Here is a 23,085-nt window from a genome sequence, read left to right on the forward strand (position 1 = left end):
CTTTGCTAGCAAAAACCTATATTTTTGTAGATTTGGAGTCAATCAAAATCAAGAAACCCTAAGAGGCCAGACTCAGGGAACACCTTTGTCTTGGAATGTACAGCTATTTTCACAGCAGCCTGATGTCCCAGGCCCAGTTAGGCATTGAAAAGATGCGTTTAATCACAAACTCAGGAAGCTGTTTAAGACTATGTGTGTGCGCACTCACGTGCACGCATTCAAGCATGCTTATTGAGCATATCTACCCCTCCACCATGCAGAGGTAAAGCAGCTCTGGAAACAAAACTGTCTGTCTCTAGTGCAGAAATGTCCCTGCTTTTCTCTCAGACTAGTATGGCAGCACTGAAAGCTCTGGCCTCACCATTCAAAGTGTCATCTGCCTGGAACAATAGCATCTGGGTCTTACGGAAATTTGTCATACATACAAAAAGCAAGCCCCACCCCAGGCCTATTGAATCATAATCAAGAATCCTGATGTGGTTCATATACACTTTAAGGTTTGAGAAGCCCTGGCCTTCTTTTAGAAGTATGGTTCACAGGCACGTGTGGTGATTCTGAGGAAAGCCTTCATTTTCATTAGTATATATAAATTCAAGGCATAGCCTATATGTGAGCGATCACTGAATTTGTTACTGATAATCCAAAGTGGGTCAGAGAGCACATCAGTTCCTTAAAAACTCTGCAGAAGGTGCCCTCTTTCCCTTTTCTATCCTTTAACACCTTAACATTTCATTTTAGCATTCTTCCTTTTTGTTTTAAAAAAAAGAAAAAAGCAGTTTAAGGTATCCAGAATGGCAAAGCCTCAAAAAGAGCCCAGGTGATGTCTCACCTCTTCACACACTTAAGGCTCTGTCCCACTGAGAACGGAGGAAAGTACTGTCTTCCGAAGCAACGGAGGGAGAGGCACTCAGGGACAGAGAAGTTGAAGATGGGAGAAAGACGGAAACGAAAGTAGCCAAAAGTAGTCAAGAGGTCAAAAGCCTCTCATGAGGCAAATGGCGGTAGAAGGTCAAGGGCAGAAAAACAAATGTCAAATGGCATCCCCTACTCCCCTCCCCCGCACCCCAACGACTCAACAGCTAAGACTGCTTGTTTATGAAGCTTCCTGACCAAGAGCTGAGGTTTGCTTTCGAAAGGAAAAATGGGTCTGGCTCTCTTTTTATCCCAGAAAATTGTCTCGGCTTTAGTCTGGGACATCTGGTCATCAACCTGCCCTGTCCAGGCCGCCCGCGCAGGGCCTTGCCCGCGGCGCCCTGATGGAGGCCGCGGCTGGTGCCCTCTGCAGCCAAGGCGCCCAGCCCGTCTCGAGGGGCGCAGTCTTGGCTCAGCGCTGACCGCTCAGCCCACCGAGGCGCCGCTCTGAAAATGCACCACAGTGGCGAAGCGGCGAGTCTGGTTAACCCGTCTCCGCCCATGCTCAGGACCCCACCCAATGTCCCCAAGCGCAGTGAGCTGCCCCAAGTACGGGTAGGACAGACGCGCTCGCTCGAAGCCAGAGGCTCCCCCGGCTGAGGTGCCCAGGCAGCGCCTCCAGCACGGGAAGAGCGTGTGCCCCTGGGGTCTGCACCAGACGCAGCTCAACCCGCGCTCCCTCACTCCCCCGGGCGGAGCCCGCCTGGGCGGCGCTCCTCCTGCTCATTCCCGCGCGGCTCGGCGTCCTGGACGAAAGCCGCGGGAGGGCAGGTCAGCGAGCGTCGGGCCGCGGGAGGCGGTTTTGGGTGGATAAAAAGCCTCTGCCGCTGTTGGCCCTCTGGCTCAGGCCGAGGGCTGGGCTCCTCTGTAGAGCGGATGCTGAGAGACCTCCTCCCTACACCTCGGGGTCTCTTTGGGCCTCGTGCTATTTATTTGTGCCAACATCCTTTTAAATTGGTTTTTTTCTATTCCTCTTTAGATTCTTTTTCATTTTAAAATTACTGGCATGGATGCTTTTTCTCCCCTCCAGATTATATAAACATTACACACACACACACACACACACACACACACACACGTTTTCAGTAGCGATTACTGTGTTGACACCACTTCCACTCTGTCTCCCCAGATCAGCGCTTCTGACGAGCCCATTTGCACGGGGACTCGGCCCTCTCTTTTCCTGGCGAAGCTTTTGAACCTGTCGCCAAGCCAGTACCTCAGAGAGAAGGATATGCAGAGGGACAAGAAGGATGCATGGCGCCTGCCCCCAGTTAGATGCTCTTCAGATAATCTGCAACCAAGTTCGCTGATAAAATATTTAGTAAAGACCCGGTAAACATCACGGCAAATACATTAAGGCATTTTAGCCCGACAGCTTATGATTATTTCAAAACTTAAAAAGGAGATCATAGATTGTCACTGTTTCTGTGCTCAAACAAGAAACCGAACCTTCCTGAGGTGGGTGGATTGGTGGGTGAGTTGCTGCTTTTCGCCCCCTCTTCTCCCCCCCTTCTGCTTGTCGCTGTGGCTCTCAGCAGCAGGGATTTATTTATTTATGTTTGCAGTTTAAAAGGTGGGGGTGGGGGTGCTGAGGACACGTAGGACCTGCTCACAAAGCACCAGCTCAGGTGTTGTGTGCTTTTGTATTAGCTGGAAAAGACAGACTCTGGAACTTTTACAGGGCGAGAAGAGGCCACCGGCTCGCGCTTTGTATACTTTGCACTTGAAATCGTTACATTCAACTGAATATTTGGCTCATTCAGATCCGAAAAGTCTCCTAGCATCGTCGAATTCCCTCCTCCGCCCCTCCGCTCTACATGGGGGAAGGGGGGGAAGGTAGGAAATGTTTAGTAAATTGCACATCTTTGAATCTTCCTAAAGCAGTGGTCACAAAGCTTAAAGGTGACACAACAGTGCTCACGTAAACCAACACACATTCCCCACCCCCCAAGCCAACAATAAAATCATCCCCTTCAATTTGCCATGATCGTCGCTACCAGGAGCCAGGTGATTATCCTAATTAATGTCTATCTAATTAAATTACTGTCAGCAGTTAACCAATGGCAGGAGCCGTTTCATCGGCTGCACAAGCAGCAAGATCAAAAGTGAGCCTTTTCTGATTGCTGCATAGTGTCAATTGGCCAATCTCTTCTCCCAGGGAAAAAAAAAGTAAATCAAACCTTTGAGAAGCATTTGCTGGTTGAAGTGCTTTCTGTCTAGTGAGGGGGTCTGTGGATTTCTAGTTTATGATAAATAGGACTTCAAAAACCAGGGACGGGAGGGCGAGTGTTCAGGTTCTAGAGCTATGCAGCTGGAGCACTGCCTTTCTCCTTCTATCATGCTCTCCAAGAAATTTCTCAATGTGAGCAGCAGCTACCCACATTCAGGCGGATCCGAGCTTGTCTTGCACGATCATCCCATTATCTCGACCACTGACAACCTGGAGAGAAGTTCACCTTTGAAAAAAATTACCAGGGGGATGACGAATCAGTCAGATACAGACAATTTTCCTGACTCCAAGGACTCACCAGGGGACGTCCAGAGAAGTAAACTCTCTCCTGTCTTGGACGGGGTCTCTGAGCTTCGTCACAGTTTCGATGGCTCTGCTGCAGATCGCTACCTCCTCTCTCAGTCCAGCCAGCCACAGTCTGCGGCCACTGCTCCCAGTGCCATGTTCCCGTACCCCGGCCAGCACGGACCGGCGCACCCCGCCTTCTCCATCGGCAGCCCCAGCCGCTACATGGCCCACCACCCGGTCATCACCAACGGAGCCTACAACAGCCTCCTGTCCAACTCCTCGCCGCAGGGATACCCCACGGCCGGCTACCCCTACCCACAGCAATACGGCCACTCCTACCAAGGAGCTCCGTTCTACCAGTTCTCCTCCACCCAGCCGGGGCTGGTGCCCGGCAAAGCACAGGTGTACCTGTGCAACAGGCCTCTTTGGCTGAAATTTCACCGGCACCAAACGGAGATGATCATCACCAAACAGGGAAGGTAATACTACATTTTTGGCTGCCGCTGCTCCAGGCGCAGCCGGGGACAAGTGCACCTAGGTTGTGACTGCCGCGGCAGCGACGATTTGGGGTCGGGAGCGGAGTGGAAGGCGCCCTAGAGTTGGCTGGTTTTGGAAAGGGGGAAAGTGGAAGGGATAACCACCACGGTGATGTTGGTTGGGGGGGACCCCATTCTAGGTACGTGGTTGGAGGGCCAGTCAGTGGCCAGAGGAAGGCAAGAAAAAGGAAGAGCCCCGGCCAGCGGCTGGGCGATGGGAGGGACGCATCAACACTGGCATGCACGGACAGGTGGAGACGCAGGTCGCCAACCTCTCTCTCCACCTGGGCAGTGATACCTGCCGCCTTCCCACTCCAGCTCACCCGCCGCTCTCCCTGATTTGGGTTGCACTTCTTTTCTTCTCCCACCACCCTTTTTCTAACCCATCAAATATTCGTCCCTATTTGCTGCAAGAACAAGTTTTGCTTTGCTATCTGGCGCCCCGCTTCTTGCATTTAATCTTTAACATTTATGTTTCTTTTTTCCTTGTTTTCTCCCCCCACCCCTTAATTTAAATAGGCGCATGTTTCCTTTTTTAAGTTTTAACATTTCTGGTCTCGATCCCACGGCTCATTACAATATTTTTGTGGATGTGATTTTGGCGGATCCCAATCACTGGAGGTTTCAAGGAGGCAAATGGGTTCCTTGCGGCAAAGCGGACACCAATGTGCAAGGCAAGTCCTTCCAATTAACACATTTTCTTGACACTTATTTAGGTGAGAATGATTAATTAAAGCCTTTGTGGACTGGCTCGAGCGACTTTTAAAACGATCGGCCAATGACTTCTAAAAGGAAACGAGGGGGACAGGGGGACAGACTGAGCTGCGAGAAGGGGGAGGATTATGCAAAAGCTATTTTAATCACCCCCAGTTAATAGGAAGAAAGAACGGCCTAAAAAAGCCCCAGCTAATGGGCTTCACGGTAGAGTAAGGTGTGTGTGTGTGTGTGTGTGTGTGTGTGTGTGTGTCCTACGTGGTGAGGAGCTGGGACTGGGCAGTGCCGGGGGCATATGTAAACAACGTATTTATTTCTCTAGGAAATCGGGTCTATATGCATCCGGATTCCCCCAACACTGGGGCTCACTGGATGCGCCAAGAAATCTCTTTTGGAAAATTAAAACTTACGAACAACAAAGGAGCTTCAAATAACAATGGGCAGGTCAGTGGCTCAAGCGCTCGTGTTCTCTCTCACCCCTTTCTCCCTGACATCCAGTTCGTCAGTGCAAAGCAGCATATGGAACTGGATGCACGTTTCTTTGCTTCACTAAAAAGACTTAAAAATTGTATTTCCACCCTCCAAATTTATGTTAAATTTATGAAGTTGTTCTCATTGACAACACCCTCGTCGGCCCAATTTTGGAGTGCCCGACCTTTCCAAATACTAATACCGATTGATTTTGAGAAGAAACCCCACAAGATCTTCAGGTTGTGGAAATCTTTGTTCCTCCTTACAGGAGGACTAGGAGAAGGGCCCTGAGGATCGGGCGGTCGGCTTCCCCCTTTTCTCCGGTGCCCCGGCTTATCTTCGCTCCCAGAGGTGCGAAGGCCGGTCTGCCCCAGCCAGTCAGCCGCCAGCCAGGCGAGTCTCGCGGTCAGTTAGCCTGGGAGGCCGGCTGCAGGCTGCCTCCGCCAGTCCGGGCGTGCAGCCGGGCGCACACAGCCACGCGCACAGCGACCGCGTTAACACGCCACCCGGCGCTCCCCTTTCTTTCCGCCGGACAGATGGTGGTTTTACAGTCCTTGCACAAGTACCAGCCCCGCCTGCATGTGGTGGAAGTGAACGAGGACGGCACAGAGGACACCAGCCAGCCCGGCCGCGTGCAGACATTCACTTTCCCCGAGACTCAGTTCATCGCCGTCACCGCCTACCAGAACACGGATGTAAGGAGACCTAGGGGCTGGGCGCGAGGCGGGCGGCACAGACCTCTCTCCCACCCTCTCACATCCTCCCGCCATGCAGGTCTAGGGTACTAGCAGCGCTAACATCAGCAACAGCTGGCTCCGCTGTGCGTTTTAAGGCCTAGGGCTAGGAGCCTGCCCACGGCACCTTTCCTAAACACCAAGCCGGTGGGAAAATGCTTTCTATTTGTTTTCGTCGCGAGTTACCCAGGCCACCTTTGAGGTGGCCAGGATTTCTAAAGACTCTTCTTTTGGGAGTTTTAATTTGGGATTCGAACTAGAACAGATTAAAATCTACTTTTTTTTTTTTTTTTTTTTTAAGTCTCTCTTTCCTTTAGAAAACAAGCAGATTTCCCCGTGCATTTTATTCTTGGCAAGCTTTGGCATCTAAAAAAAAATTTCTCTCTCTCTCTCTTTTTTTTCCATCTCAGAACTGATGGCTGAAATGAACAAACATCACTGTTCTGGGAGATCAAAAGAACATACACATTCATATATGTGAAAACTACAATAAATGAAATTACTAAGGGCTATGGATTGAGCTTTCTAGCACTTGAACCTCTTCCGATTTTGCAAGTTTGCAAAAACTGATTTTAGTGGCTGATTTGACTACTAGGAGTGATAGGGGTTTTTGTGTTTATCTTTTTTTTTTTTTTTTACTTAAATGATAATATCAGAAATTAAAACATGCTTTTAAATCCAACCTGATTTTAAGATGCAACTTGTGGTTTCTCAGGTTGTGAGTCAGAAGCGACAAACGTTTTAAAATATAAAATACTTAAAATAGTCAACATTTAGTGATGAATTCAAGTTCTCCTTAAAGATATTTGTCTGAATAAGTACACTGTGTGTAACAAGCATTTTAAAAATGTGATTTTGAACCAATTTAGAAAAAACAGGGTAGCTAACTGAAAGCAGTCCTTTAGTTATAGGTATCGTTAATTTAAACATGTTCCTCATAACTTTCATGATACTTCCTTTCCACTCAGTCCCTCAAATTTTTCAGTTAGTTAAACCTTGCTATTTAATAAATTGTAGGCCTTAAGCCCCTGTAAAAGTGGCAGATGATATATTTTCAAACACCCAGTCTTCATGTAAAAAAGGTGAGATAACCTTCATTTTTTTCTTTGCCAGATTACACAACTGAAAATAGATCACAACCCCTTTGCAAAAGGATTTCGGGATAATTATGACACGTAAGTAATTTTGTATCTTCCTTTTCAAATAGTTGTGGAATTGGGCTTTAGGTCAAAGGTGGATTATTATGTACAAGGATTTTGAAAGCTGGAATGTGTGAAAACAAGGTTGTTTTAGAGGGTTTCCCTTTCTTCTCCTTCTTCTTCTTCTTCTTCTTCTTTTTTTTTTTTTTTTTTGTCGTTGTTGTTGGCTCCCCTTCTCTCTGGTGACCTTGTGGCTTGGTACTTGTGTGGTTTTTGGTCAGAGGTTTCCTCCACCTAATTTTAGCTTTCCTGTGGATTACAAAGTTGTTGGCGGGCCTCTGGAGCTGGCTGGCTGGCTGGGGAGGCTGCCCTGGTTCCAGGATGCGAGTACTGTATGTGGCGCTGCAGATGCTCAGCTCAGATTGTCTATGTCTGAAACGGGCAATTCTGCCTAAAAGTGCATGTGGCTCCTCTGGCAGTTGTTACCAGTCTCCTTAGCATATGTGACTTTTATTTACCTATTTCCAAGTTTTGTGTAATAGCATTTCCTGTGCAAGTTTACCACGGACTGAATACAAATGTGCACCCATCACAGGCGAGTTCGTGAGCAGAACCGCTGTTACGGTCATTTTAGGCTTTTGGAAAGATTCAGACGGTGTTGCTGTGTATTATTGATAAACTTCAAAAGAAAAATATTTTCCTCTTTCTTTTGTATCTAGGTGTGTTTTAATTAAACATGCTGGTGCCCTTTCCTTTAGGCCTGCCTTACCTCCCTCTTTTCTATCAAAAGGCTGTTCTCTGGGGGCAACAGTAGGTGTAAACTGAATGCTTTCTGGGCTTGTTCTGCAATTCTCACTCAGGGTCCATAGTGCCTAAGAGTTCAGATAGTGTTAGAAATCTAAATCTGGATTGTGGGGTTCCCCCATGTTTTCTGACCATAAAAGGAAAGGGTACATACATCTTAATTTCATGGCTTACATTGAGCGCGGGAGACAGAGCTAAAAAGTTGAAGCTGCCTTTGACTAGCATAGATTAAGTGTGTGAAGAAAGTGACAAGTGACTGCCTCTATTCCATCTCCAAGCAGATACCAATTATCCCTCCTGATATTTTCTAACAATTTAAAAGAGAGTCATTGATATTACTGCCTATAAGCACTATATATATTCTTCAAAAGTACTCCAAAGGAAGCAAGTCTCATCAATATGATTCCCCAGAATAAAAACTTGGCTACTCTATTCCTCACAATCTAAAAAGGTGTGCCCAGCACAGTGGAAAGTGTGTGGCCCAAGAGACTAGAGATGTTGGAGGAGAGTCCTGTAGATTTTGAGATTTTAATTCTGTTGTGAACATCTGTTCAAAAGCATTTTATTTTGCACAAATCAATTCAGCAATCCCAAGTGGGTGGGACCTGGATGGGCATCTAAACTGTATCTTTTGCAGACTGCTTTTTTCTTTTTAAAATATTGTGGTGATAAACAGAGAAGATAGTTGCACCTTGCTGGTTATGTTCCCTTCCTGCCTCCCTCTACTTCTCCTATTTGAAACTGGAATTCAATTTCAGGAGGGAAATTTTGTGCACTAAACAGAATGGACCTGAGCAGCCACAGCAAAACTCTCACATGCCCCTCCTCCTCTGGCTGCCTTCTGTTGGAAAAGCCACTCCTCTTTGATGTTAAATCAATTTAAGTTTTTCATAAAAACTTCTTTACTTCTACAAAAAAAAAAAAAAAAAAAAACCCCCTGATATCTTTAGGGGATAGGGAAGAGTTGAGTGGTTTATGACACTCTTCCTTTCCCCTTTTACGTTGGTTACTTGGGCATGGCTCAATTTTGGAGAAAGAGGGAGAAGTATAAGGGTTCATGGGGTACTAGGAGCTTGCTTGGCCACTCACCAGGGAATCTCCTCCCTGAAGGATTAAGGTCTGACAAGACTGAGGTTCTCCTTCAAAACAGTCTGTTGACTAAAGATTAAAACATTTATGTGTGAGCTAAATAAAAAGGGAGGCATGTGTGCATGTGTATGAGAAAACACTTCTACCAATCTTCATCCAACCCTTGCTTTCCTCTCAATTCTAATGGGATTTTCTAGGCCCAGGGCCTAAAGTTAATCTTTGATTATTTTATCTAAGGTAATTCCCAACAACACAATCACTGTCGTTGGCTGGGCAAGTTATTTAACGTCCTTTTGCCTCAATTTCCTCATCGGTAAAGTGGGATAATAAAAGTTACCTAGTTCGCAGTGCCTGGCATATAGTCAAGCTCCGCAAAGGTTAGCTATTATTAGTGGTCCACTGCACGGAGTAGGCTGCTAAGTGCATAGTAGGTTTGCACCGAAGTTTCTGCCGTAATGGACCAAAAGCTAGGAAAAGCAGGTCAGAGTAAATAACACCTTTTCTTTTAAGAGAATATTTCTGATTGATGACTACTGTTTCTGAGTAGTAATTCTTGTTTGTATTAGTAGAGGTGGGAGTGAAAGTTTCACACAGGGGAAACAATAGACACTAAGTACCTTGGAGGCTTCCAGCAGCAAACCTCGGGTTCCAGAACACTGGTGAAGATCAGTCTTTGATGATTTCTGCGCGCACGGCTTTTCCCTAGGGGTTTCTGAAACAATCTAGAAAAAGGAGAGAAATGACCTGAACAATCAAATGGACATAGGTCTTAAAAGGGTGGAGGAGTGAGTACCTTGCTTAGAAATTTCACCCAGAAACTCTGACCGCAGAGGAAAGGCCCAATGGGCAAAGAGCATCTTAGTCCCTAGGTCAGTCTGCCTTAATGTGCACACAAATGTTGGAGAAGTGGGATGAAAGCCCTTGCTTGTGCCCCTCTCTCAGTACCCCAGTATACTTGACCAGAGAGAGCAAGAGAAGAGGGAAGTCGTTCCCTTGATGATGAGCATCTTGCTCAGGTCCCTACATAGACAGATGGGCTCCTTCATAATACCATGATTTATTTTGGGAATGATAGAGGTCTGTGGCCTCTTGTATTCTCCAGGAAATTCCGGACTGCAAGTTTGTAGATGAAGGGTGTGGGGGTGGGCGAAAAGTGGAGGTGGCCTTCCCTTCTGCCCCCACCCCCACCCCAAGGGACCTCCGCGCCATCCCTCGGCTCTCTCTCTCTGTCTCCCTACCCCGCAGGATCTACACCGGCTGTGACATGGACCGCCTGACCCCCTCGCCCAACGACTCGCCGCGCTCGCAGATCGTGCCCGGGGCCCGCTACGCCATGGCCGGCTCTTTTCTGCAGGACCAGTTCGTGAGCAACTACGCCAAGGCCCGCTTCCACCCGGGCGCGGGCGCGGGCCCCGGGCCGGGTACGGACCGCAGCGTGCCACACACCAACGGGCTGCTGTCGCCGCAGCAGGCCGAGGACCCGGGCGCGCCCTCGCCGCAGCGCTGGTTTGTGACGCCGGCCAACAACCGGCTGGACTTCGCGGCCTCGGCCTACGACACGGCCACGGACTTCGCGGGCAACGCGGCCACGCTGCTCTCCTACGCGGCGGCGGGCGTGAAGGCGCTGCCATTGCAGGCTGCAGGCTGCACTGGCCGCCCGCTTGGCTACTACGCCGACCCGTCGGGCTGGGGCGCCCGCAGCCCCCCGCAGTACTGCGGCACCAAGTCGGGCTCCGTGCTGCCCTGCTGGCCCAACAGCGCCGCGGCCGCCGCGCGCATGGCCGGCGCCAACCCCTACCTGGGCGAGGAGGCCGAGGGCCTGGCCGCCGAGCGCTCGCCGCTGCCGCCCGGCGCCGCCGAGGACGCCAAGCCCAAGGACCTGTCCGATTCCAGCTGGATCGAGACGCCCTCCTCGATCAAGTCCATCGACTCGAGCGACTCGGGGATTTACGAGCAGGCCAAGCGGAGGCGGATCTCGCCGGCCGACACGCCCGTGTCCGAGAGCTCGTCCCCGCTCAAGAGCGAGGTGCTGGCCCAGCGGGACTGCGAGAAGAACTGCGCCAAGGACATTAGCGGCTACTATGGCTTCTACTCGCACAGCTAGGCCGCCCCTGCCCGCCCCGGCCCCGCCGCGGCCCGGACCCCCAGCCAGCCCCTCACAGCTCTTCCCCAGCTCCGCCACCCCACACTCCTCCTTGCGCACCCCCTCATTTTATTTGACCCTCGATGGCCGTCTGCAGCGAATAAGTGCAGGTCTCCGAGCGTGATTTTAACCTTTTTTTGCACAGCAGTCTCTGCAATTAGCGCACCGACCTTCAACTTTGCTGTAAACCTTTTGGTTTTCTTACTTACTCTCCTTCTGTGGAGTTATCCTTCTACAATCCTCTTCCCCCTCGTCTTTCTCTTACCTCCTACTTCTCTTTCTTGTAATGAAACTCTTCACCTTTAGGAGACCTGGGCAGTCCTGTCAGGCAGCAGCGATTCCGACCCGCCAAGTCTCGGCCTCCACATTAACCATAGGATGTTGACTCTAGAACCTGGACCCACCCAGCGCGTCCTTTCTTATCCCCGAGTGGATGGATGGATGGATGGATGGTAGGGATGTTAATAATTTTAGTGGAACAAAGCCTGTGAAATGATTGTACATAGTGTTAATTTATTGTAACGAATGGCTAGTTTTTATTCTCGTCAAGGCACAAAACCAGTTCATGCTTAACCTTTATTTCCTTTTCTTTCTTTGCTTTTCTTTCTCTCCTTTCTCATACTTTCTCTTCTCTCTCTCTTTTAATTTTCTTGTGAGATAATATTCTAAGAGGCTCTAGAAACATGAAATACTCAATAGTGATGGGTTTCCCACTTCTCCTCAATCCGTTGCATGAAATAATTACTATGTGCCCTAATGCACACAAATAGCTAAGGAGAATCCACCCAAACACCTTTAAAGGATAGGTGTCTGTTCATAGGCAAGTCGATTAAGTGGCATGATGCCTGCAAAGCAAAGTCAACTGGAGTTGTATGTTCCCCCCCCTTCCTTCTAAATAGAATAGCTCGACATCAGCAATATTATTTTGCCTTATTTGTTTTTCCCCAAAGTGCCAAATCCATTACTGGTCTGTGCAGGTGCCAAATATGCTGACAAACTGTTTCTGAATATCTTTCAGTACCCCCTCCACCTTTATATGCTGTAAATCTTTGTAATGAATACTCTATTAATGATATAGATGACTGAATTGTTGGTAACTATAGTGTAGTCTAGTGAAGATGAATTGTGTGAGTTGTATATTTTACTGCATTTTAGTTTTGAAAATGACTTCCCCACCACCTAGAAACAGCTGAAATTTGACTTCCTTGGGAGAACACTAGCATTAATGCAACTAAGACTGATCTTCCCCTAAGTCTTGTTATATTTGATAAGGAGCATTAATCCCCCTGGAAATAGATTAGTAGGATTTCTAATGTTGTGTAGCAAACCTATACTTTTTTGTATTTAAAAATTAATGTGAAATATGCATCATACACAATATTCAATCTAGATTCCAGTCCATGGGGGGATTTTTTCCTAATAGGAATTCAGGGTCTAAACGTGTGTATATTTTGGCTCTTCTGTAAATCTAATGTTGTGATTTTTATATTTGTTTCGTTTTGTCTGTGAACTGAATAATTTATACAAGAACACACTCCATTGAGAAACGTTTTGTTTTTTGCTCGTTTGTATCGTCTGTGTATAACAAGTAAAATAAACCTGGTAAAAACACTAACTATGGTGTTTGAAAGCAGTTTACAGTTTGAAAATAATTTAATTATTATAGGTGATGATATTTAAGGGTTAAGGAAGACTAGCCCGTCCCCACTCCAATATGGGCAGCCTGTTTAATGGAAGCCACCTCCCATTTCCCCCTTAAATTTGTTTTATAGTGCTTCCAGGAACTACTTTTTTCTTCTTATTTATAATTATTTGGCTACCTATGAGCCAAACTTCACTTTTCTGTGCTCATTTTCTTTTTTCAGGAAAACATATGCACTTTTCTCATCATATTTATCTGATTCTCTCTGAAGTTGGAAGTAATGCGAACAGGAAAAGGAGGTTCTTTAAATAAGGAGTTAAGAATTTCTTTAAATTTCACAGAGTAAGGCGGGAGGCGTTGGCTGAAAGTAGGGTGTAATTTAAATGCATGTCAAAATAGGATGTTGACCGCAGATTTAGTAAATTCTGGTTGTACATACGAGGCCTTGGAGGTGAGTGGCGAATCTGTAAACGCAGACACAGAACAGCCTACGTTTCTCGAGTGGATGGTTTCCGAAGATTGGGCAGGGGTAGGGAGGCGAAAGACCCGTAGAACAAACTCGCGAAAGGGCCGTTTTTTAACCACTGAGCTTAGAACTGCTTCTGGGAGGTATCTGGGGTGGGGGTAGGGGCACTGCTCTGTCCCTTCTGTAGTGGAATCTTATGCCAGTCCTATCCAGGCCAGATCCACACCTGGGGAACAAATGCAGAAATGCGAAATTCCAAACTGGAGGACGCTGCATCTTAGTGGAGCCCGCAGAACTGTTTACCTCGTGGAGAAGAGACTTTTGTACTTTTGTCTCCAAAGAAAGGTGATCCAGGCAAGAGGCGGAAAATGATTAGACATTCTTCTTAGTCTGGGCCAGTCTCAGGTTACAGGACTAAATTTACCTTTACCTAGACATTGTCCTGTGTCCTCTCTGCAGTTTGACGGATGTAAAGAGGCCTAAAATTTCTAATTAAAATGAAATTTCGTGGGAGGATAAAACTAACTTGCCTTCCCTGGACAATTCCACCACTAGACGGCGTTCCGTGGAGTTTTGTCTGCCACATAGAAAAGCGAGGACTGAATTTCCTTTGTGTTTCTTTTCCCTCCTCACATCTAAGAACTAACTAAGAGGACAAAAGTACAAGACACGGTGCATGTGTGGCGACTGAAGTGGAGCAGTGCATTCGTGTCATCACCCACCCCACCCCAGCTGCGCTCCTCCGACCCCGCCGCCCACTCCTGCCGAGGAGGAGGAGCACGTGCGGTCGGTGGGGCGCAGGGCCGGGCAGCCAGGCGGGTGCCGGGGCTCGAGGCCGCGGGGCCGCGGGGGCCGCCCTCTGCTCTCCGCCCAGGCCGGGTGGCGGGAGCGCCGGAGCGCGGGAGCCCAGGAGCCCGGAAACCCGGCGCTGCCCGGCCCTGCCCGCCGCCCTCGGGACAGTCACCGTGAGCAAAAGAGTCGGTGTCATGTGCGTAAACTAAGCTCTTAGGAGCCGAGGATAGATTTCACAGGAACGTAGTGCCTTGTTCTGAAAGACGCGCTTTGGTTGATATTAGGAAGTATTTTTAAAAAATTGGGGAGGCCGTTTCCCTTGCAGCTCCGCCACCATCTGCTGTGTGGACTGAGTCAGCGTGAGGTAAATTTGCAGCTTCGCGCTCCTCTCGGAGGCATTGTGATTTCTTGTCCCTTTAAAACATGATCATTTCTCCTCGCTTCCAAAAAGTCTTGGGTGTCTGGTGAAATGACACTGTCAGTGCGTCTGAGAGGCTGCTGCTGTTCCAAGGAAATCAAAGTCTAGATTTGGGAGGCCCTTTGGGAATCAAAGTTCGCGTCCCCTGTTAGAGTTGCCTTTTCTCTCCTGAGATAGCCTGAGAGGAACGACGATTCCTTTCCGTAAACCCAGATTGCCTCAGTTTTTAACAGTGTATTTTCAAAAAGAGGAAGAAAGAAGACGAGCGTGCGGCTAGCACTGTATTCTGGCTCGTGCCTTCCCGCCACTCGCAATCCGCGCCATCTTAACTAATTTTCAATGTCCCTCGGGGCTGAGCGTGCCGGCGGCGGGTGCTGCTCGGGCTAGGAGATGCTGCGGCCTGGGTTCTCAACCTTCTGGTTGGACGCCGCCCGTCCGGGTAGACAGAGGCGGGAACAAAGCGCGCTGCGGCGGCGGGAGGCAGGCTGGTCTTGCCCCCACAGGCGAGGTTGCAGCTTGGCCCTGGTGCACCCGAGCCCAGAGCAGCGGGGACGGGGGTCCAGGGAGCTCGCCAGGGTGCGGGGTGGCTCCTGAGGCCTGGGCCGGGGCTTTCCTGCTTTGCCGTCGGGCGGGCAGCGGCGCCCGGGGCTGTCCCAGTCAGGGATCCAGGTCAGAGGTCCAGGCCGAGAAGCAGGCTGTGGGGCGCGACTGGAAGGAAATCTAGGCCCAACTGAGGACGCGGGTCTCAGCCAGGGTCCAGGCAGTTCTCTGAGTACCCCCGACCGCAGCATTGGTTGAGAAGGGCCGCGGCCTGGGCCCTGGCCTAAGCGCGCAGCCTCTGTCCGCTGCTCTTTCAGAGCCAGGCCTGGCAGCCAAATAGGATTTAGGGCGTGGACTTCTGTTTCGGACTACCAGAAACTTACTTAACAGTTTGTTTCAAAAATCAGGTTGTTTCTATCTTTTTAGGACCGACATACATCACTGGAGCTTTTAAATTGTAGCAATTTAGGGTCTATAGATAACTTTCTGAACCTCTTATCCCCTGCAGTTAACATTTTCATATAAATATCACTGCTACAACTCTTTGTGACCCACCTTTTTTGGGGGTGATATTGAGTATTTATATTTTTAGCACTGAAGCTTTAAAGGATGCTCTGCTTTCTGCTTAAGGTGCAGGTTTGGAACAAAAGCTTCGTTGAACAGAGACCGTTTCTATTCCCAGAGTTTAAAATGCTTCATAGGTATTTGGACAACATGTGTTCATGAGTGATTTTTATAAGATGTTCAGCCTGTCCTATCTGGTGCAGCACCTTTTGTGTGTGTATTTGAGTTACTTTGTTATATAGGCATTTTGGCCATGAGACGAGGGAAAAAAAACGTAGAACCCATGCTCTTATATGAAAACAAACCTAGGTAGACTCCCGTGAAAGAAACAGCAACAATTACTATTTTTAGACAAATGTACTTATGAAGTAGTCAGCAACTTTAAAGGTAGTGATCAATTTTAAACATATTTAATTGACCCTGGTATGTTGGTGATTGCTTGGCTAATTTTGATGTTTAAAAGAGTAATATTTTAGCCTAATATCAGTAAAATCAGTTTTTTAAAAAGTAACTGATACTTTTTAAGGAAGTTGAATGTATGTGATTTATTGAAGTTATAGTCTGAGTGCAACAAGATTTACTTTTGGACAGTCGGGTTTTCTTTTACCAGAACAAAATAAGAGTCTCTCAGAGAAGGCTAGGCAAAATTTTAGGCATTGCGTTATATTTGGTTTAATTCAGTTGCTCTGAGATTTGTGTGTTTTCCTGGTTCCCGTCCTCAGTTTGTATGTTAGGTTGCCACACACATTAAAAAATATATTCACTTGAAAGAAAACCCCATTGCTTTCACAATAAAGTAAACTTGATGGTGTACAAGTCACTGGTCTCATCTGAGCTGATTATATCTTCCTTGCGTGTATTTTACACCCACAGTATGGTTTGCAGTGGTGTTCAAGGCATGGCGTGAAAAATTTGATTTGAATAGTTCTATTAAAGCAATGAAAAAAACACATGGCTTAATAGACCTTCTAGTGATAGCTCCCCCTCTTACTATGCTAACTCTGAAATAAATATGTAATCTAGTATTAGGAACATGGCGTTTAGAACACCCTTGCTGGTAATATTTAATTTAATAAACATACTAACTGTGACATTATTAATGCAATGAGGCTTGTACTATAAGCTGATTCTTACAGGTTGTTTGACCTATTACTTATCACTAGATTCCTTATAAACACATCCTGCAATTTAGAACTTGAATTGTGTATTAAAATTATTTTGAATTCAAATCCTTAAAAATAATCAGCATGACAGGGCACTCATTTTATATACAAAGTATTTATACTTGGGTACCCTGGCATGCCTTTTATGAGAAGGAAGAAGGAATTTAGGAGGGGAGGGTGTCTCTAGGGATATGTGTCTGGTTGTTTTAGTCAATATAGTTATTTTGTTGCAACACTAGTAGAAAAAAGAAAGAATGTAAGATTAAATTTTGGAGCAAGAGTTGACTCTATATTTTGATGGTTACTAAGTTTTAAGAAATGGCAAATTAATTAAACTTTCTGGTTGACAAAGAAAGCAAATCGTGCTTATATTAGGTTAGGTGCTTATATTAGGTTTCTTTAGGTTTAGATTTCATACATGTCTTCATGTTAGCAAAAGGGTACTGTGTGGGAAAAAGCCTTTACATTACAGTCTTATCTTATTTCAGGTGTCTAAAAAAAGAAAAAAGCCAACAATGTTGTTCTCAAACCACAGGGTCTTCCTAGCTCACATTTAAACTTTCAAGATGTATTTGTCATTTATTTTGCCATTCCTAGTATGAGAGGGAAGGCATTTTTCAATCTTAGGAAAATTCAGAAGCAATTTTTTGGTTCTCAGTTAATTCAGTTTCATCTTAAAAGTTCAAATTTAGCAAAGCACATGTTCCCTTGTTCATGCCAAGTGTGATAAAAACTAGTCGAAAAATAAAACCATTGCAAACAAGTAGAGCACTGCATTTCACTGCACACTATACAGGCCACATCATTTCTAGGACTGATGTCACTGCCTGCTGGGTTGCCATTTGTGGGCACACGTAAGTCTGCCTTTGAAGGCTAATAGAAGACATTAGTACTTCAGATACATATGTGTGTTTGAATCATGCATGTGTTTTAAATATCCTCTTTGAGTTGTGATATGCACACTCGTGAACGTTCAAACATTTGCCATCTTTTATCAACAAAAGGTTATTCTTTGTAGAACTCCAGAATGCTGTTATTTTCTCCCTGTGCACTAGGAGATAATACTTTCTTTGTATCTAAATATGAATTTGCAAAATCACTTTTACCCCTTTGTAATGTAGTCAAATTATAGGCTATTTTGTGGAGTTACAACTACTTAAATTAGTTTAATCTTTGTATTGACAATATTAAGCTGTCACATATGTTTTTTTAGTTCAACGTCCTTGACCTTAATGAATAAAATACACATGCATGTTATGCAGATTCAGGTTAGGCCATAACAATCAATACGGACATTTTACGAGAACTTTTCAGTTGTCATATAGTTTTCTATTATTTTGAATGGCTTGCTCAATTGAGAATTTACTGAAGGCCAAAGTATTGCTCCTAATTAAATATGTTTCAAAAGGTGGCTAGTACTTTTATAACCTAATGTGTTTTTGAATTGCAAAATTATAATTTCAGAGATAATTTTTACCAAATAATAGCAACGTTTACTACTTAGCACCTTTCTTTGAGAAAATAGAAACTATAATGAGGACTTATCCTTTCACAGTTTACTTACCATTTAACGCTATATATTTTGTTCAAATAAAACCTTTTTTTTTCTACCTCTGCCTTAATTTGCTATTTGTTAAAATGACTGTGTTCTTAATAATTCTTAGAGTTCACTCACCTTTGGGATTCACTCTTTTAATTTATGCTTTCATTCTGCTTTGTTCCTGTGGAGAAAGGCAAAGAAACATACTGACTTCCTTCTCAACAAATTTGTTCTTTCCTCCTCCAACTCTGCTCTCTCTGACACTCATTTTGCCCTTGTTGACTCTCTTGCCAACAACTTTTTTTTGTAACCTACTCTTTTTTTTTTTTTTCTCACGCTACCACCCTGAACCTGAATCTTTATAAAATCTATGCTTGATTCATCAGTTTGTTTATTTCAGGTCAGAACTTTTCTATTTTCCCCAAAAGCAACTGGGGAAAACAAGCAATGTTTTTGGGACAAACATTGGGTATAATATGTTTTCCTGTTTTACCTCCCCACATTATTATACTTTTTCCTATGAACTTCTATAATTACTTCATCTCTTGATAGTCAGTTCTCCATTATCTTGTTTCTTTTTTGTATTTGTGAAATGACAACTTGATATTTTTGTCTCTTATTGGTATTTCTGTTCTCTTCTTTACATATAACATTCTTAGCTATGTGAGGCACTGCATTTATCCCTGCTCTCTTTTGTTGTACTTAGGACCCATATTTCAATACTTTCTTTGATCCTTTTCAATTCAGCTTTCTCATTTGCACGGACCTTACAATCTTTCTTACTAAGTTCACCAGTGTCCTCTTAACAAAATGTAATGGCCTTATTACAGGCTAATCTGTATTCTCTTAGCTATTTAAAAATCATAATTAGCCCTTTGGGTGATTGAGAATCACAGATTCTGCAACTCCTTCACTTTTCCCTTCCTTCTTCCAGCTTTTCTTTCATGGTTCTCACTTTTTGCTCGCTCATTCATTCATTCATTCATTCATTTATTTTACAGGTTTCCATAGCGTTTGCTTTTCACAGGGTATGTCCTCATATGGCTCTCCTAAGAAAACTTGCTAGACATGTGACATGTGATATGGAAGAATAAGGTGGAGGAAAGAAGATCTGCTAATGTTTTTCTTAATAGTCTTTTCAACCCATTTTCTAACAGCCTTCCCCTACTCCATGGTTTCTAATTTCTTGTAGCCTAATACATTCTAATTGACATTCTGGTTTGTCTTTCCTTGAACCATCTGATACCAATTCACTTTCTCTTTACTCTTCACCTAAGTTTATCATGATAACGATTAAGAGGAATTTTTTAAAAAGCTTAATTTTCTTAGTTAATATTAATTTAACCCCTTGAGAAGATTGCAATATGAAGTGTACATGCCACTATTAAATAGGAAGGGTTTCTACAATTATCTGCACTGTATCTTATTAAGTAAATACGTCACTATCAGCCCTTTCTCAACATAGCCACAAAAAAATAAGGTACAAAACCTAAGAGATTCAGGCCTTGCAGATCATGAGAAACAGTTTTACTTGCATTACCACTTCTTTAGGAAACTCTGTTCCTGAGTTTAAACTTTAACACACATTTTATTTAAAATTCTTTTTGCTTTAGGGTCATATGTCAAAATATAAATTGTGTGTGTGAGTGTGTGTGGTGTGTATGTATAGCAGCCTGATGAGTCTGGAGAATAAGAATATAAAATCAAGAAAAGCAAATAGGGGATTTTTGACACTCCTTGCATTTTGCTGCTCTAGGTGCTGTCATGACTGTGTGCTCTTTGAGGATCTCCTGTTGGAGTCCGAAGTGCTCTTTTAATAATCTCGTATTTGTGTAAATAAGTAGCTACTTCCTAACATTAGGATCAAGAGTCTTTAAATTTATTATTACTTACTTTGCACGTAGTATAATTTACATTTGAGTAAGAAGTTGGTAAAAATGCCATGTCAAAAAAGTGTTTATATAACTGAAAATTTGTAATTGGTGTCACAGAAATTTAGTATGTAAGATATAATATTAAATTAGTTTTGAAAATACAGATTTCAAAGAAATTTGATTCCTATGGTACAGTAGAAAACTACAGGCACAAGTAAGAGGCTTTTTTTTTAAATGATTTCCACTATCCTCATTTGTAAAATGAAATTATAATTAATCTTTCAAATACCTTCCAGACTTAAACGCCGTGGGTTTTGTGGACTTCTGGCTGCCTATGCAGTTTGAGTTCAAATGTTCTGAGCTAGAGTAGAACTACCTCTAGAGCAGTGGCTTTCAAAATTTTTAAACTGGGACTCACAGTAATAAACGTATATACATGCCCACAAACAAAAGTTTCACAAAATAATGTTTACCCTGTGTCACATTTGATGTACTCTGATATTTTTCTTTTGTGTTTAATTTCCCTGAAAAGAAAATTCTGGTTATGACCTAGTAAATTTGTTTCATGATTTTCTAATACATAGAGACTTGAAGTTTGAAAAACATTGCCATAACGATACTGTTAATTTAACTGGCCTAGAATGTTCTGTTGCCTTGTAGGTCTCTACACACACATTTTGATATTGCATTTCTAGAATGGTAATCTATACATGTTAGCAACCATGGGAATCACTTTTTATGTAATAACACACGTGAGTGATTGGGAGTAAAGATGGAGAAACTGTTCTTTACAATATTCCATGATGATCTGCAGGGATTTTTTGCTTGTTTTCTAAAATCATTAAGGCATTTCTCTTTAAGATTGCTTTATTTTATTTAGGACTTTATCTTATCTTTATGTTTATTTTTTTCGCATTTCATATTTTTCTCCCCTTTCTCTTTCTCTCCCTGCCTCCCACCATGCACACACACACACACACACACACACACACACACTTCCTCCAAACATACTGATTTATTGAAAATCAAGGTGACTTTTGGTCTTGGAGATAAGCAGGCCCACACTTGTTGGTGTGGTTCTTTGCATGAACTGCCTCCTTCCCTTTCCTGACACTAAGGCACAGCTGAGTGGAGGAAAGACGATAGCAGTGACTTCTCCTATCCTCTAGGTCATTGGCTTCACATTAGAAGCACCAGGGGAGTTTTAAAAATTATCATTCCCAGATTCACACCCCATCCCAAATAAATCAGGATGTGAATATCTTGTGTTGAAATACACATATCTGTATTTTTTAAAGATTCTTAAGTGATTCCAGTGTGCTACAAAGTCTGCGATGCAAAGTCTGGGAGACACTCTAAGTTTTTTTGTTTTTATAATGAAACAGTAGTGTGTGTGTGTGTGTGTGTGTGTGTGTGTGTGTGTTTAAAGTTTAACAGCTATTAATGGTGGCATAGTACCCTGTAGGTAGTTTTTCAATACTCATCCTCCTTCTAACCCCTCCCCTCAAGTAGGCCCCTGTGTCTATTGTTCCCCTTCTTCTATCCATGTGTACTCAATGTTTACTTCCCAGTTATTAGTGGAAACATGTGATATTTGATTTTCTGTTCCTGCATTAATTTGCTTAGGATAATTGCGTCCAGCTGCATCCATGTTGTGTAATGCACATGATTTTTTTTTAATGGCTGTATAGAATCTCATGATGTGTATGTACTGCATTTACTTTATCCAGTCTACCATTGGTGGGTATATAGGTTGATTCCATGTCTTTGCTAATATGAATGGTGCTGTGATGAACATACAAATACATGTGTCTTTTTGGTAGATGATTTATATTCCTTTGGTTGTATACCCAGTAGTGTGATTGCTGGGTTGAATAGTAGTTCTGTTTTAAGTTCCTTGAGAAATCTCCAAATTGATTTCCACAGTGGCTGAACTAATTTACATTCCCACCAGCAGCGTATAAGTTTTTCTCTGTAACCTTGCCAACAGGTTATTTTCTGACTTTTTAATAATAGCCGTCCTGACTGGTGTGAGATGGTATCTCATTGTGGTTTTGATTTGCATTTCTCTAATAATTTGTCATGCTGAGCATTTTTTAATATGCTTGTTGGCTACTTGTATGTTTTCTTTTGAGAAGTGTCTGTTCATGTCCTTTGCTCATTTTTTAATGGGGTTGTTTGCTTTTTGTTGTTGAGTTTTGTTTAAATTCCTTATAGATTTTGGATATTAGAATTTTGTCAGATGAATAGTTTGCAAATATTTTCACCCATTCTGTAGGTTGTTTGTTTACTGTGTTGATAGTTTATTTTGCTGTGCAGGAGCTCTTTATTTCATTAGGTCCCATTTGTGTATTTTTGGTTTTGTTGCATTTGCTTTTGGAGACGTTGTCATGAACTCTTTGCCAAGGTCTATGTCCAGAATGGTATTTCCTAGGTTTTCTTCTAGGGTGGTTGAAGTTTTAGGTCTTACATTGAAGTTTTTAAACCGTATTGAGTTGGTTTTTGTATATGGTATAAGAAAGGGTCCAGCTTCAATCTTCTGCATATGGCTAGCCAGTTATCCCAGCACCATTTATTGAACAGGGAGTCCTTTCTGCGCTGCTTGTTATTGTCGACTTTGTCAAATATCAGATGGCTGTAGGTGTGCAGCTTTATTTTTGGGTTCTGTAACCTGTACCATTGGTTTATGTGTCTGTTTTTGTATTAGTACCCTGCTGTTTTGGCTACTGTAGCCTTGTAGTATAGTTTGAAGTCAGGTAGCCTGATGCCTCTGGCTTTATTCTTTTTGCTTAGGATTGCACTGGCTTTGGGGGCTTTTTTTGGTTCCATATGAATTTTAGAATATTTTTTCTAATTCTGTGAAAAAATGATGTTGGTAGTTTGATAGAAGTAGCATAGTCACCTTTTAGAACTGGCAGTTTATCTCCTTGACTATAAGAGAAAAGTGACCTGAAGTACATTGTCTTCTCACTTTCTGTATAAAAGAAGCATTTGCACTCTTCTTCCAGTTCATCATGATAAAACAT

At 44.1% G+C, this 23,085-nt stretch overlaps 1 protein-coding gene across 1 annotated transcript; it reads left to right on the forward strand.

Moving 5' to 3' along the window:
• The first annotated feature begins 2,973 nt into the window (after nt 1-2,973).
• Nucleotides 2,974-12,675, forward strand: TBR1 (T-box brain transcription factor 1). The gene is made up of 6 exons (XM_023217356.2): nt 2,974-3,909; nt 4,486-4,640; nt 5,003-5,124; nt 5,688-5,846; nt 6,999-7,060; nt 10,163-12,675. The coding sequence occupies exons 1-6, from the start codon at nt 3,218-3,220 to the stop codon at nt 11,019-11,021; spliced, it is 2,049 nt and encodes a 682-aa protein (XP_023073124.1). The 5' UTR covers nt 2,974-3,217; the 3' UTR covers nt 11,022-12,675.
• The last annotated feature ends 10,410 nt before the right edge of the window (nt 12,676-23,085 follow it).

The sequence above is a fragment of the Piliocolobus tephrosceles genome, chromosome 11 (genome assembly GCF_002776525.5).
Source record: "Piliocolobus tephrosceles isolate RC106 chromosome 11, ASM277652v3, whole genome shotgun sequence".
Classification (NCBI taxonomy): domain Eukaryota; kingdom Metazoa; phylum Chordata; class Mammalia; order Primates; family Cercopithecidae; genus Piliocolobus; species Piliocolobus tephrosceles.